Source organism: Sycon ciliatum, chromosome 9 (assembly GCF_964019385.1).
Source record: "Sycon ciliatum chromosome 9, ocSycCili1.1, whole genome shotgun sequence".
Lineage (NCBI taxonomy): Eukaryota > Metazoa > Porifera > Calcarea > Leucosolenida > Sycettidae > Sycon > Sycon ciliatum.
In genome coordinates, this window is record NC_088651.1 from 11,815,487 (window position 1) to 11,832,527 (window position 17,041).

General features: G+C 52.2%; 1 protein-coding gene across 1 annotated transcript; it reads left to right on the forward strand.

Annotated features, from left to right (window-relative positions):
* The first annotated feature begins 11,785 nt into the window (after positions 1-11,785).
* Positions 11,786-12,319, forward strand: LOC135824260 (uncharacterized). The gene has a single exon (XM_065336991.1). It carries the CDS (start codon positions 11,786-11,788, stop codon positions 12,317-12,319), a length of 534 nt encoding a protein of 177 aa, XP_065193063.1.
* The last annotated feature ends 4,722 nt before the right edge of the window (positions 12,320-17,041 follow it).

A 17,041-nucleotide genomic window follows, 5' to 3' on the forward strand; every position in this document is an offset into this window, starting at 1 on the left:
TGTAGGGGGATTAAACAGCTCTCCAAGAGGAAAGCTACCGCTGACCCAGAACTTGTCCCTGTTCTGCGCCATCATGCTGATCAGCTCTGTGAATCACTGGCGTACGTCTTCAACAAGAGCCTAGATTATGGCTGTTTCCCACAGGATTGGAAACTGGCCACAGTTTCACCACTGTACAAGGGCAAGGGAGAGCAATCGGATCCCAGCAACTACAGGCCGATTTCCCTGCTCAAAATCGTGCCTCGATTATTTGAACGGATCTTAGCGGATGATCTACGTGATTTCGTCCATGACATTCGTTATATCAGCAGCGCCCAATTCAGTTTTGTCAGAACCCGATCTACGGAGGAGCAATTGCTCTTGCTGACACATCAAATGGCTGAGTGCAATGACAAGAAGCTGAAGTTCGACTGTGTTTTCCTCGACTTTAAGAAAGCTTTTAATCGTGTGGATCATCAAGCATTGCGAAATGCATTTGAAGAAATGGCTGATAGGCAAGAAGTCGACTGGCTCCGAAGCTTCTTATCTGAGCGGAGGCTGTCTGTAAGGTTGGAAGGACAATATTTCGAGGCCAAGGTCCTCACCACATGTGGAGTCCCGCAGGGATCGCATCTTGCTCCAACCCTCTTCTTATAATTTGTTAATTCCCTGCCCTCATCAATCACCTACTGCACCCCATACTTATTTGCTGACGATGTCACCCTCCTGTATGTACATGATAACAAGAATTCCCTGCAGTGGAACCAATCTCGTCTAGAGAGCGACCTTTCAGCCTGCCAACTATGGGCCAGCAACGTCGGTGGAGAGTTCTCACCAGCCAAAACGACCCAGATCCGTAACTACAGTAACGACCACCCTATCCAGCTCTCTTCCCAACCTATCACCATCGTTGAAGCTGCGAAGCATCTTGGAGTGTATTTAACACCCGACCAGTCCTACACCATCCACCTTCAGACCATCCTGAAAACCTTCCAACGTCGTGTGGATCTGCTATGCTTCATTGGACGGCATCTTGCCCCCACAGCCTTTCTACTTCTATATAAAAGTTTTCTCCGACCCGCCCTGGAACACGCCACCTCGGCCTGGTCCTATGCCATCACCAAAGCTGAGCTGGAGCGTTTAAATATTTTACAAGCCAGAGTAGCTAGGAAGTATTTGCTACGTAAAAAAGTCAATGTAGATAGATGCGAAACGAAATCCCAGTTAAATGCCCTTTGTGACTTAGAGTCCTTGCACTTTCGCAGACAAGTATCAGCTTTTGTTACTCTATTTAAAATTATACATATATCTCCAGAACACCTCCAACATTTTCACCTTTCATTGTCTTCAAGTCCAAGAAGACCAAACAAACTTAACATCAATTATCACGGTGTGCGTTTTTCCTCCCTCTTTTCCAACAAAGCTGCAATGCTACGGAATTGCCTACCGCCTTCTCTTACCGCTATAACCAGCCTCCCCGAATTCAAGCATTCTCTCTATCAGCATTTTCGCCGATATATTCATTACACTGACGGTATTCCAACTCCTTAATTACCAGATTTTGTATGCCTCGATCTATTTCCTTAGCCTATCCTCGATTAACTGCTCCCTCTACATAAAGTTGTCATTCCATTCTTCTTGCAGGAGATCCCCTCGACAGGCCCAAAGCCTTTGGGAAATCCTTAAATATAATAAAATACAAAATACAAATACACCTTCACCAGCTTTCTGTGCGCGCACATCAACGCCTCCATTTCATGCGGAAGGCAGCCCCCATCCTGGATGCTGCTGGACGCCTAACCGTCTATAAGGGCTTTGTAAGGCCCATACTTGAGGATGCCCCACTAGCCTGGCTTGGTGCTGCCCAGACCCACCTTGAGAAGTTGGACACAGCACAGCGCAAGGCCATGCAGATGATTGGACCCACCACCGTCCTCCAGAGTCTGCGGGCCAGACGGACGGTCGCAGGGCTGTCCTATCTCTACAAGGGCCCACCCCGTTTGACACGCATGCGCCCTACCCAAAACCACGGGCTGATACTGTTCGAACCCGCCAGCAGCATTATGCTCAGCGCCAGCACCGGGAACAGCTCTTAAACACCACCCCAGCAGCTTCAGCAGAATACCGACGAGTGTGAGTCTGCTGAAGACAGCAATCCCAGTTAGAGGTGCTCAACACGAAGCGCCCTCCCCAAAACCGACATGCAGCTACATGTATGTCTGTTTTGCCAGAAATCCTCTGACAAACGCGTCAAAGGTAAAGTGGAACAGCTTACGCAATGCCACAGATTTGAGGCTGGGGAGAAACTCCTAGTCTCAGCAGTGGCGTACCAGGATCAGAGGATTCAGCTGCTGTTCCAGGAAGGTGGCCCGGATTGCATTGCAGCTGAGTTTCTGTACCACCACTCGTGCTACCGCAACTACACGCATGGGAAAACCGTTGCGAACACAAGTGCCGGAAAGGGCCCGACTATTTCCCTCCGGGAAACGTTCCAGCAGGCTTTCAACTGGCTTGCTGGAAACATTGAAAATGACCTCTTCTCCACGGGGAGTGCCGTGAAGGCTATACGAATGGAATTTTTGACCAGCAAGTACCAGGAGAAGCCGAGAGACCTGGGTGTCACAAGTAGCTATCGCACATTCCTCTTGAAGAAGAGAATTGTTTTTTTTATTGTTTTTTTATTTTTTATTTTTTTTATTCCACGATGGCGTGACGCCAATAAGGATGATTAATAAGTGCGATAGAACTGGTACTAGCCAGAAACAGCTAGATGGAAATTAACCGGGAGGCAAGAAGCAATGGATCATAAAAAACAAGCGGGGGCAATAATGTTAGCAGGGGTGATCGAGATAGTTAAGTACACGTTCGAGATATCAGAAACCAGGGGAATGCGCGGAGCAGGAGCAGGTACTGCTCAAAAGAAGACTGGATGCATTGTTTCGGAAAGAATTTCTACGAGGTTGGGTTGTGATGTCGATAGGGAGTGAGTTGCAGAGGGTTAGGGCACTGTTGATGGGGAAGTCTCGGTGCCTGTTCGTGTGTGCGTGTCCGATGGAGTAGGTCCTTGTCTGTCGAAGGGTGTATGGTTGGTGTTGACGTTGTGGGGCAAGATGTTGTTGTTGCAGGTGTGGTGGGGAGGTTTGGTGGTGGATGTCCCATGCTGGTAGGGCTTGTTTAACAAGGAGTCGTGAGCTAAGGGTGGGGAGCTTTGCGTGATGGGGGAGGGAGCTGTGGTGAACTGGTGCAAAGAGGGGAATCCGAAGGCAGATGCGTATAGCACGGCGTTGAATTCTCTCCAGTGTGTCCCGCTGTTGCTGTGTGGTGTTCGAGAGGGAAAGGCTGGCATATTCGAGAACGGGTCGGATGTAGGTTGTGTATATTAACAATAGGCTGGAAGCGTTCATTGTGCCACGTGTCTTGTGGAGTTGGTGTAGTAGTTTTTTGGCTTTGTTGGTGGTTTCTATGATGTGTTGGGTCCATCGCAAATCGTCTTGGAGTGTAACACCAAGGTGCCTATGTTGGTGGACCTGCTGCAGCCGAGTCGAGCTGAGCGTGATGTGGATGGTGTGTTGGGGTTGGAAGGAAAGGACGACGGTTTTCGTGGTGTTGACGAGGAGATGCCAATCCTTCAACCATCGTCCTGCTGCGTCCACGGCACGTTGGAGGAATGCAGCTGACAAATCCCTCGTGTAATGCGTCGCGATAAGTGCCGTGTCGTCGGCGAACTGGCTGCATTGAGTGTGAGAGTTTGTACATGCTGGGGGGAGGTCGATCGTGTACACCAGGAAAAGAAGAGGCCCCAGGACAGAGCCCTGGGGTACTCCAGCTGGAATGGATTTCCATGATGACAAAGCGGAGCCAACCTTGACGCGTTGTCGGCGGCGAGTCAGGTAGCTTGTGAGCCAGGTAAGGGCAATGCCACGGACACCAAGGTGCTCGAGTTTGGCCAGGAGGCCAGCATGCCAGACTCGGTCAAAAGCCTTTGATAAGTCAAAGAAGCATGCTGACACTGCCTGACCGGAATCTCGGCTGGCGGAAATCTCATGCACTAGGCGGGAGAGCTGTAGTTCAGTACTATCCTTAGATCGAAATCCAGATTGGTCGGCCGGTAGGTGGGGCTCAATGTGGGTGTAGAGGCGTTGGTGAACAATCCTCTCCTGAACCTTGCTGACAACGCTTAGGAGCGAGATTGGTCTATAATTGGTGACCTCTGCACGAGAGGCTTTCTTGTGTAGAGGACTGATAGTGGCGTCGCGCCAGTCCTGTGGCTGCTCGCCTCGCGAGAATGACTAGTTGAAAAGTGTTGCGAGGGAGCACGATATTTCGTCTGCAGTGATCTTGAGCAATTTCGTCGGGATGCAATCATACCCAGCCGACTTCCTGAAATCAAGAGCGGAAAGGAGTTTTCTGACCTCCTCCTGGGTGGTGATGATTTCCTTCAGTTCGCTTCCGATGATGCGCGACACGCCAATCTCTGGCACGGCTTCAGTTGGTCCGGAGACGGACTTCTGGCTTTCCGAAATGAAAAAATTGTTAAACGCTTCCGCCTTTTCTCCATCTGATCTAGCCACTGTTTCGTTCGCTGAAATAGGTGGAAGCTCCTTTTTCGGGGACGACCGCAGTGATTTCATTAACTTGTACAGGTTTCGCTGTGGGACACCAGTTACGTCGCCTTGCGCGGTAGTGGATACAAAAGCGGATTTAGCTTCTCTCAGTAGTGTTGTGGTCCTATTGCGTTGAGTAACGAATGTGAGCCAGTTCTCGGCGCTGCGAGTTCTGAGATACTGACGGTAGAGCTGATGCTTGAGTTTAATGCTGCAAAGAAGCTGTTGAGTCATCCATGGTCGCCGACCTTGGCATGTCTGGTGTGTACGTCGTGGTGCGAAGTTAGTACAGTACAAGTGTGCTGTGTTGATAAGCGAGTCATGCCAATGCGACCAGAGGTCTGTCATTGATAACTGCGGGATTTCCTCAGCTGGTGGCAAAAGCTGCATTGAGCTCAGGGCTTCTTTCAGTGCGACGACGCGATCAGGGTCCCAGTTCCAGCGCCAAGCTTCGACGTTTTGCTGGGGTGTTGGTGCTTGTGGTGGGCATGCAAGGGACACATGTCCTCCGACGAGTACATGATCTGACGCTCCGACAGGGGGATACGATGTGACAGATAGGTCTTCTTCTGGTACGTTGGAGATTACAACGTCGAGGCAGGACTTCAAGTTGCCTCTGGAAATACAGGTCGGAAAAGACACGTGCTGGTTTAATCCTGCTGGTGGTTGATTTGCTTATTTGAGTCTTTTCCGGGCAGTCCTTGGCGATGTGCCCTGGCTTGTTGCATAGCCTGCATGTGGGTGTTTGATCAGCATGGTACACGCGGAAATTGCTCTTTCCGTCCCGTGATTTCATGTACGATGGTACGGTCTTGTTTTTGCCAAGTTTGAAGGTGGCAAACCTCACTCCTGTCGCAATGAAAACGCCATCCCGGATTTTGAGTCTGCCATGTCGTATGGCACCCTGCACCGTACCGTACTGGGAAAGTGCAGCTTCTACGGCTCCATCACTCACCCACACAGGAATATCGTGAATATGGAGCTGGACGTTGGGGGTACCCGCCAAACATTCCGGGGAAATATGCCGTTCATTGAGCACGAAGCCGTTCTTGGACACCAAAATGGCTAATGATGATTCCGTAAAGGTTATTCTGCACTGCCCGGAGGAGCTCACCTGTACAGACAGGATCGCCTCAGCCTCGATTCCATGCTTTTCCAGGCACTGCACGTAGGTGGCCAGCTTGATATCTTTGACTGCGGGAAATACCACTGTCCGGGCCATCAGTTCTCTGGCGCTCAGTCTTCTCCGCGGATCCATGGGTGCTTCCCTAGCTTCACTGACTTCACCACTGCTCCCAGCGGCCCCTGGAGTAGGGGTCCCGCTAGGCAACATGTCTAAAACAGATTTTGGGTCAGAGCTCGAAAAACTGCATCCGACTTCAAATTCAAATTCCTACATATCATTGTGGATCATTTCAATGATAGGGTCATGTTCGTCAGGCAGTCCGTGACAGAGCCTGAGTCACTTGTCCCGGCAACTCTCACGCCACCAAGTTTGGCAACTGTCCTGGAGGAAGCTGTAACTCGTGGCAGTGCCCAATCACAGGAGACCGACAGCAGTGATAGTGATGTATTTGCTGTGGATGAGCCATCCATGTCAATGTCCCATGACATTTTCCATGCTGCCTTACAAGTCAGAAGTGACATCAAAGCTATCTCCCCCATCCTGCCTGACATTCCACACGCATCTGACCTCACTGAGGAGAATGCCAGTCGGTGCGTGCCAGATAGTCTTTACAACTTCCTGGCATGGGTGCTTGGTGTGGGAGACATCGAGGATTGTGACAGTGTGGTGAAAAGAGCTAAGCTGGATGCGCCTAAGAGAGCCAAGGTCTTGTCTCTTGGGGCAAGATATTGTGTATGCCGCGACAAGAGGCCGCATCATAACACCTAAGAGTGTTGCTCTTCCTATGACAGTCCGCCACCTGACCAGAAGCCAGCAGTTGGTGACTACACTTAATCGTTTCGGACACGGTGTTTCAGACACTAAGCTCTCTGAGATCGAGACATCGCTGGCAAAAGAGGCATTGGCCACCGACGTGTTTGTGCCCAGCGTTATTGACCCGACAAAGAATGTTTTCTTTTGTTGGGACAACAATGACCTTTGTGAGGAAACGGTTACCGGAGAAGGCACAACACACTGCACCAACGGCATTGTACTTCAAAGGCAGCACGAATCTACCACACCAGTATCCACCAATCCGCCGGCAACATCTGTATCCACAGCCCCTACTACACGCAGCAAGAGGGCAGCAAGGTCACTACCTGCACCACCACCAGCAGAGTATGAGTATGTGTCTGGACCGAGAAGAGAGCCACCCCAGCTTCCAGCACTGGGCCCAGCACCATCCTCATCGAGCCACATAGGTGCACAAACTGACATGTTATGGGTATTGCTGCGCAATTGTCCTGTAGTGCCAGATGCATCATCAGAGCAATCAGACGAAGCTCAACAAACAGTGCCCAGCTGGTCAGGATTCAACTCTATGATCAGTACTTCACCAAAGTCCACAGCTGTTGGCTACTTGCCCGTCATTCCAGCACCTCCAACAGATATTGGTGTAGTGCTGGAGGTGTTGAAGCGGTCTTCAGCAATATCGCGCCAGCTTAACCAGCCGCACTGCGTAATCATTGCTGATCAAGCTGTATATGCCAAGGGCTTGGAAGTGCTGTGGAAGCAGAAAAATGCTTTTCCAGATGCGGTGCTTCGACTAGGTGCATTCCACACCACCTGCTCTTTTCTGTCTGTCATTGGCAAGCGCTTTGCAGAAGCTGGCCTCACTGATCTGCTAACCATGACAGGCATCGTTGGTCTACAGTCAGTCTGTCAAGGGTGTAGTCAGTTGAAAGCACTACAAACGTGCCATACGTGTGCACAAGTTGCTGTATGAAGCATTGACACGGATGAATTTACAGCACCTGAATAAGTCGCTCTCCGGTGATGATGCTGTCGAATGGGACAGACTTTCAGCTGTGCTCCGGAAAGTGCAAGAGACGAAGGCGACTGCAACAGTTTCCAGCATGGTGAACAGCAACGACTTTACCCGCTTGTCCAGTCGTCTTGAGAAGCACTCTACAGATTTGCGCAAAGCCTCGCCCATGGCGACCCTTTAGCTCTCATACTTGGATATGGCCCAGCTTCTTCCCCTGTTCCTCCGTGCGATGAGGATACAAGACTGGAGCATTCACCTGGCCTGCATTCGCCGCATGCTGCCATGGTTCTATGCTTACAACCACACAAATTATGCGCGCTATGGCACCTATTACTGGGCCGACATGTCCACACCCTCTACAAGAAATCCTTCTGCCCATGATGCACTTCAGTCCGGAGACTGCTGTGTCGCAAGGTCGGAACGGCACTTTGCATAGGTCCCAGTGGATCAAGCTATTGAGCAGACTCTGAACCGTGATAGTAAGACTATGGGTGGTATTATCGGGTTCAGCCGCAATCCTGGTGCTGTCTATCGCTGGATATTAACCATCCATGAGCGTTCGGCAACTGTAAGAGCGTGCCATGACTTGGCCAGAATGGATGAGGGTGTTGCGTTTGGAGATGTGTCGCGCCACCCAGACGAAGAAGTGGCCAGCATCTCCCGAGACGAGACATCTGTGGTAAGGATCGTCAACCAGCTACTGGACTGGGGCAGTCCATTCGATGGCAAGGAGCTGGTGAGCCTCTCAACAAGAACGGTGTGCACGCCAGCTGCTCAAACAGAGTTGTTGCAGGCCCAGGCAGAAGGAGAAGTAGCCTTCCAGCTGTTTCTCAAAGAGCGCCTACAGTCTATCAAAGCCAGTTTCTTTGACCGGATTCCAGCGAGGAAGCTGCCTTCATTCACAGACAGCAAGAAGAAGGCAAAGTCCACTTCCAAGTTCGAAGCCGTGAAAGCTGACCGCCAGCTGTTCACACAGCTCCTCATAATGGCAAAGAATCGCACATTCGACGTGCGAACGTTAGTGCAGTATGAGCTCGGGCCTGTTCCGTGGGCAATAGCGAAGTTTACTGAAGTGGAAGCAAATTTTTGAGCTCCGCAGTTTTTCAGTCTCTGGCAGCCCGTCGGCGTGGCCAAGAGGGCCACTAGCAGTATTAGTCAGTTAGTGTCGTGTAGTATGGCTGACCCACCTCTGGCGGCCATGCCCCCAGCTACAAAGGCCGCCCTCAAGGGGCTCTCAGAGGTCGAGACGAAACTGCTGTGCTCCCTCCCGGGTATTGAGTCGTCTGTGATTGAGGTTATCAAGACCCTGGCGATTTTAGCGTCCGAGTCGGCCGATCGCGAGGATCGCCTCAACAAAAGAATCAATGACCTGTCGCGGCAAGTGTCATGCCTGACTCAGGAAGTTGGGTTGGGTGGTTGTGTTTATTTAAATTCGCAAACCGAACGGACTGAACATGTCCAATGACAAGGAAGCGAAGTTGTCTCCCTCAAGGAAGCCGCCATTGCCACGGCAAGTGTTCTCCCAAATGTTCAAGCTTCTCAGCAGAGCCAGCGTACGAAGCGTAGATCTACGAAATCGTCAATAAATCGTACCTGTAGTACCCGCACAGGCCAGGCTGCCGCGTGCACTGCTAGTACGGGTGATCCCCGTAGCGTGGGTGACACTGGCAGTGACCCTGAGCCTGAGGCGTCCAGTGAGGAAGACAGTAATTCTGAGATCACTGGCATTGAGGGCCCCTACAGCAGGAGAGCTAAACATCGCTCCAAGCCAGTCCTGGAGGTCTTAGACGACGACAGCTGGCAACTGGTGTCAGGAGAGCCTCCCAGGTCCAGGAGGGCAGTTTTGTATGTAGGCAATTTAAGCTCAAGCTGCACTGAGGAGGGACTGAAAAGCTTCACCCAGCAGCGTGCAGTTGCAGCAGGGGGTACGGCAACGGTGCACACTTGCAGCCTCCACACCACGGAGGCAGGAAGAGTGTCTGCCCACCTAACTGTGGACGCTAAGGACCTCACCCTAGTCACAACTGAGAATTTCTGGCCAAGGCCCCTGTACGCGAGGCCATGGCGATTTAAGGAACGCACTGAGCAGCAATCCAAATGATGCCCCCCAGCCTAACGCTCCTGCTCACAAATGCCTTCGGACTGAAATCCAAACTTGGTGAGGTCCAGCACACCCTAGATCAAGTCCAACCTGATATCGCCATCATCACAGAAACCAAGCTCACCCCAGAAAGTACTACGCAAGCAGAGCTGACGGTCCCTGGCTATTACTCACCCTTGCGGCGTGACAGGACTCGCCATGGCGGTGGTGTGGCAGTCTGGGTTAAGACTTCCCTCGCTATGCGGGAGCTGGAAACAATCGACGTGCTTGATCAGGAGCTCATCTGGCTAAGCGTCAAGCTGTGCAACGGCCAGTCTGTGGTCATATGTGCAGCTTACCGCCCTGGAACGTGCTCAGACACGGACATCACCATCTTTTACGCCATATCTGTGGGCCTCGAGTCGACAGCGCGCCGAAATTCGCCTGTGATTCTAGCTGGTGACTTTAATGTGCACAACCAAGACTGGCTCCACAGCAGTCGAACGACACGTGCAGGCGAATATGCAGAGGACATGTGCCACATGTATGGTCTTGAGCAGCTCGTCCATGAGCCAACCCGTGGTCGCAACACCTTGGACCTCGTAATGTCAGATTTGCCAGGCAGAATCGTCACGCCTCTGCATCCACCCCTTGGCAAATCCGATCATGCAGTGATAGTTGCACATTTTGATGTGGCACCAACCCCAGACCGTCCGACCAAGCGCACAGTATGGCGGTACCAGCAAGCCGACTGGCCCCGCCTACGCGCCTTCCTGCGCGACTCAGACTGGTCCTTCCTTCCTACTGATGACGTTGACACCTCATGTGACAAACTCACCAGGAAAGTCACAGAGGCAATGAAACGATTCATACCATCCAAAGTATTCAATCAGCGAGCCAGCAACCCAATCTGGTGGTCTCCTGAATGCCAAACATGTGTTGACAGAAAACAACAGGCGTGGAGGCGCCATCGGGCGTCCCCAGATGATGCTGCACTTCTTTCAATCTTCAAGGAGGCAGCAACTGCCGCAGTTGCCACTCTGCATCGAGTAAAGATGGCCCACATTGCGACAGTAAGGCGCAAGATCAGCGCTGGAGGTCTCTCCAGCCGAGAGTGGTGGACTACGATCAAACGTGCTGGTGGCCATAGCAGCCGTTCCTCGGAGATCCCGACCTTGACCCAGGCCAACAGTGTCGAAGTCAGGCAGAGCGCAGCGAAAGCTGAGGCTTTTGGAAAGTTCTTCTCGTCAAAGTGCAGTTTGGGTACGGATGACTTGCAGGCAGACGCGCTCCCACCAGTTCGTCGCCGCTCAGATGCGCAGCTCCACACAGTGCACTTCCGACCTTGTGCGGTCGAGCGCGAGCTCAGGAAGGTCTCCGCTGCAAAAGCCACAGGACCAGATGGCCTGCCTGGCCGAGTCTTGCAGGAGTGCAGCAAGGAACTTTCAGTCCCTGTTTCGAAACTGTTCGCCAAGTCCTTTCGGGCAGGACGCCAGCCTACCCTATGGAAGACTGCCATGGTTGTACCCGTCCACAAGAAGAAATCGAAATCTGATGTGAGCAACTACAGACCTATCTCACTCCTCCCCATCTTGTCCAAGGTGATGGAGGCTATCGTCAACCGTGCCCTCAGGAAATTCCTTGAGTCAAACAATATCCTCTCCCAGAGCCAGTATGGGTTCCGCAGCAGACTTGGCACCCAGGATATCCTCACCCTATTGAATTCGCAGTGGGGCAGGGTGGCCGCAAGCGGTGGTGCAGTAAGGGTGATCGCAGTGGATGTGGCTGGTGCGTTTGACCGTGTCTCGCACACCGGAGTGCTCCACAAGGCAGAGTGCTATGGCGTAGCTGGTCACCTGCTTGGCTGGCTCCGCAACTACTTGAGCAACCGGAACCTAACCGCAGCTGTTGGTGGGGAGCTATCTCAGCCCTACCCGGTGAGAGCTGGCGTCCCCCAGGGCAGCATCCTGGGACCGACACTGTTCATCCTGTACACAAATGACGCCGAGGACCATCTCCCTCCTGGAATGGACCTCGCAGCATATGCCGATGACACTACGCTCTTCAACTTCATCACCTCAAGAGTGTCCATACCTGGCAGCTCTGCTATCATGCAACAGGGTGTGGATGCACTGTCTAGCTGGGGCGTGGAGTGGAAGATGTAGTTTGAGCCCTCCAAGACCCAAGCCATGACAATTGCACATCATCGCCAGCCTTCGCAGCTCCCGGGAACCACTTTCGACGCTACGCCAGTCAGCGAGGCAGGCCACCTGAAGCTCCTGGGTGTCACCTTTGACTCCCAGCTGACATATGCGCAGCACATCCGCACGATCCGCTCCAGAGCACAGCAACTCCTAGGCTTCCTGCGGAAGGCCTCTGCTATCCTAGAGCCCCCTGGCCGACTCCGAGCCTACAATGGGTTTGTCCGACCTGTGCTGGAGTATTGTCCCCTGGTCTGGCTTGGTGCGCCACCCTCACACTTGGCCAAGCTAGACCAGATCCAGCGACGAGCCATCCACATCATCGGATCGGGCTCCTGGCTCCCTAGTCTATCTCTGGGGCGAACAGTGGCCTCGCTTGCATACTTGTACAAGCTATTCTGCCTAGATGCGGACAGCCCGCTAAAGAAGATCCTCCCCCCCTGGTGCCCAACGTCGACCTCGGGACATACAGCCCACCCGCGTGTCTGCTCAGCCTACGCACCCACACCAGCTATCGACTAACCTGCCAGCACGCACCCGAAACTGCTGTCTTCGCGCATTTCCTGCCAGCGCTGTGCAGACATGGAATGCTCTGCCCCAAAGCATACTGCTGAGACCCCCACACCTGGAGGGCCTGCAAGCCTTTAAGTGCCGTGTCCACCGTCACCTCCAGCTGCACCACTGGAGCTGGGCGACTGAGAGCCTCTAGCAGACCTCCCACACCCTCTCTCTCTCTCTCTCTCTCTCTCTCTCTCTCTCTCTCTCTCTCTCTCTCTCTCTCTCTCTCTCTCTCTCTCTCTCTCTCCCGCTCTCTCTCTCTCCCGCTCTCTCCCGCTCTCTCTCTCTCTCTCTCTCTCTCTCTCTCTCTCTCTCTCTCTCTCTCTCTCTCTCTCTCTCTCTCTCTCTCTCTCTCTCTCTCTCTCTCTCTCTCTCTCTCTCTCTCTCTCTCTCTCTCTCTCTCTCTCTCTCTCTCTCTCTCTCTCTCTCTCTCTCTCTCTCTCTCTCTCTCTCTCTCTCTCTCTCTCTCTCTCTCTCTCTCTCTCTCTCTCTCTCTCTCTCTCTCTCTCTCTCTCTCTCTCTCTCTCTCTCTCTCTCTCTCTCTCTCTCTCTCTCGCTCTCGCTCTCCCTCCACACCCACTCTTGGTGCGTCTGGGTGGCTATGATGTCGAGACCCTAGGTCGGCGGAGCTCCCTAAACCTCACCACCACTGCCACGATTCAGGTTGTGCGTGCTTCCCCTAGCTGCATCTCATGTTTGGCATTAAGTGGTCTTTGTAAAAAAAAAAAAAAAAAAAAAAAAAAAGCCACTGTTGATGGCGGGATGGTTTCAACGCAGAAGTCCAAGTTGCTACATGCACTGGGGAAAGACAGTGCACTTCGAGATCACCCGCCAGCTGGCTGCTGTGTTGTGATTGCCGCAATGGCACTTCTTCAAGCTACGCCTTCCCCACCTCCGACATTCGGTGCACTCAGTGACCAGATCTTCCGGGAGCTGTTGGCAAACATGGTCAGAAGCAATGCCTCACGTGTAGACTTTGTAACTGACCAGTACTGGGACATCTCGATCAAACAGCTCGAACACCAGAAGAGACCTGGGCAACAAGATCCACTGGTGATTCGAGCAGAGCGTCACGTGACCAGGCCACACCAAAGGAATGGAAGCGGTACTTGAAGCGGTACTTGAAGTGGTACTTGAAGCGGTACTTGTCCAACGGTACAAACAAGACGAATTTGGTTCAGTTCTTTGCCAAAGATTGGAAAACATCAGAGCACTTTGTGTCCTTGTGGGAACCGAGAAGCAAGTCATCATTACAGTTGGCACCACTTGCTGTAACAGTTTTCCCCTGTTCTCTATAACTTTACACTCCCTCGCACCTCATGCGTCTTACGCCTGTCTATTAGCACCTTCATTGGCGCCATTGCCACATGTATACTATCACATTTTGCATATAACTGGTCGAGGCACGCTCAACCAGGCCTCTTACTTTTCAAGTTTGATTAAACCTGTTACACTGGTAGCAGAGGATGGTTACTACTCTGCTTTTGGCAGGTGTTCTGGTCGCTCTGCTTACGCTCCTCGTACTCGTCGTTCGGCTGATAAACGATATCAAGACCGCTCAGCGCGTTAGCCAAGGAAACCGAACGATACATCCGAACTCGGAACCGTGGGAGCCAACACCCCGCCTTACGAAAGAGCCGCCTGTGTTTGGAGGAGATTCCGCTACATTCAAAGAATGGACGTTTGCAATGGACATGGCCCTACGGTCGTTGGCACTCCCAAATGCGGCACAGAGGGTCGACTACGCGGCAGGATTTTTGACTGGAAACGCTCGTCTTTGGTTAATAGCGGCATTGGAAGCTAACCAAGTGTTTTCCGACTGGCCTGCTCTGAAAGCGGCACTTGGCGATGTGTACGGACCACGGCACAACGAGGAAACATCGCGTATGGGACTAATTTCCGCAGCGCAGCGCGGGTCGCTGGACGCATACATTGCTGCTTTCACTCGCCTCAGCCTGCAAGTGCCGGAAATCGACCACCACACCAGAGCGCTGCTGTTCGTCAGGGGTCTAGTGCCGCACATCCAGCGACAGGTCATGCGTGAGCATCCACGTACCCTGGAGCAAGCTGTCATGGCAGCAAACACCGTGGAGCAGTCGTCAGGGCCACCGGCGTCGGGGCCACCAGCCAGTAGAGAGTCGCGTTCCGTGCCCAGCTTCCGTGGTCAGGGCCTCCGCAAGCTGACGGACCAAGAGCGTGTCCAACTGCGAGCAATGGGACACTGCTTTGCTTGCAGGAAGCCAGGCCACCTCGCTAAAGACTGTACTGAGGGTGGACAGCGCTACCCAAACGCTGGTCGCCAGTAAGAAAGGGGGTGCGCTTACTGGCGACGACCCAAGCGCCCACGCCGGTACCAGTCGCTAACCGGTTCGGAGCTCTGGAGGTTGAAGACGTTGCTCTCCAGGAACCTACGGAGCCGGAGACACCCATAGCTGTAGGAAATTGTCCCGTTGCAGAAAGGTGTCATGTCAGCAACGTCAGCGTCGGCAATGAACCTGAACACGACCTACTGCGCATACAGGGAAAGATCGGCGGTCGCCGACTTGACACGGATGCAAGCTCAGCAGTGCTGAGCGTAACATTGGCGGACGGCTCGACCAGCGAGGTCCCGCAGATTTCCACACGCACGCTAAGGGTGACAGTCGGGGGCTTCAGTGAGGAACAGCACTTTACTGTGTATCCCCTGACTCGCTACGACGCTATTCTTGGCAAGCCGTGGCTTACAAGGAACAACCCCAGCATCAACTTCCGTACGAACGAAGTTCAGTTGGACGGTGAGCCCTTTGTTGCCAAATTGCCTTCAGCTAACCCGCCGACAGCCGACCGGCCATCTGTGGAAAGCATGTTTATCAGTGGCCGACAAGCTCGTCATGCCCTGAGGAGTGGAGCCGAGGGGTTTCTTGCATGGGTCACTGCTGCAAACGAGGAGAATCGTTCCGGGCCACAACTCCAGGAATCAGAGCAACAAGACATCCAGAACCTGCTCAAGAGGTACCAGGATTTATTTCCAGACGAGCTGCCGAATGAGCTTCCACCGAAGAGACCAGTCGACCATGAAATCCAGATAGAAGATGGAGCCAGACCACCGTCTCGACCCGCCTACCGCCTGCCGAAACCAGAGATGGACGAGCTCCAGTCACAGCTATCAGAATTACTTGAGAAGGGATTCATTGAGCCAAGTAAGTCGCCATACGGTGCACCTGTGTTCTTTTGTGAAAAAGTCGGATGGTACTCTGAGAATGGTGTGCGATTGGCGAGAATTGAATAGAATTACGATCAAAAACAAAGCTTGTCTTCCTAATATTGATGACTTATTCGACACGATCCAGGGCAGTGCATATTTCTCCAAGTTGGACTTGCGGTCAGGCTACAATCAAATCAGAATTCAAGACTCGGATGTTTCTAAGACGGCCATTAATACGCCGTTCGGCCACTTCCAATTTAGAGTCATGGGATTCGGGCTGACTAATGCCCCGGCCACCTTTCAGTCACTCATGAACTCTATTCTGCAACCGCATCTCCGAAAATTCGTTGTAGTATTCTTGGATGACATTCTAGTTTTCAGCAAGACCTGGGAAGATCATCAGCATCATCTTCAAACAGTTCTAGAAACACTTAGAAATAGTGAGCTGTATTGCAAACAGTCTAAATGCGAATTCGGCGTGAGAGAAGTTCTCTTCTTGGGGCATAAAATCAACGGCACATCAATTTCCCCTGATCCCAAGAAGATAAGTGCTGTGGAAACATGGCCAACTCCGTCGTCAGTAACTGATGTGAGGAAGTTTCTTGGCTTTGCAAACTATTTCCGAAGGTTCATAGATCGACACTCGACCATCTCTCGTCCATTAGAAGAAATCACCGGAAAAAATTCACGCTTTGAATGGAGCGCTGCTAGACAGAAGGCATTCGAGTCTCTAAAATCAGCATTACTCGAGGCGCCAGTGTTGCAACTGGCCGATGTTGAGAAAAGCTTCATGGTAGAAACTGACGCAAGTGACTTTGCCGTGGCGGGTGTGCTCCTGCAGCAGGGAGAAGATATGGATTTGCATCCCGTAGCCTATTGTAGTCGGAAACTGTCAGCTGCAGAACGCAACTATACTGCGGCCGAGAGGGAAACGTTGGCTGTGGTATTTGCATTAAAGTGCTGGAGAATCTATCTATTCCGCCACTTTGACCTGATGACTGATAATATGGGTGTTGTCTATTTACGAACCAAACCGACTCTCACCAAGCGTGAGGCAAGATGGGTAGAGTTTTTAGCTGACTATGACTTTACGGTCTTTCACAAACCAGGAAAGAAAAACATTGCCGACCCGCTTTCACGCCGTCCAGATCTGTTCAGTGATTCTGAAATAGGCGGGTCATCCTATCCTCCTAACATTCAGTTGAATGCCATAGAGCATACCCTAGAGATTAATCCAGACTTAGCGCAGTTAATTGTCAGCGGTTACAAGTGCGACAAGGATCTTGCTCCCATTATCAGGAGACTGAAAAATTCAAGCCATGACAATCTGCACGACCGTTACCTTCTAAATGAAACACCCGGTTATCTTTATCTCAGATCTTCACCACAGAACAGGTTATGCATTCCAAAGAGTAGCAAACTCCAACTCGCCCTGCTTCAAGAATACCATGACTGTGTGACTGCGGGGCATCCCGGTCGAGATCGCACCTATTTCAGACTCT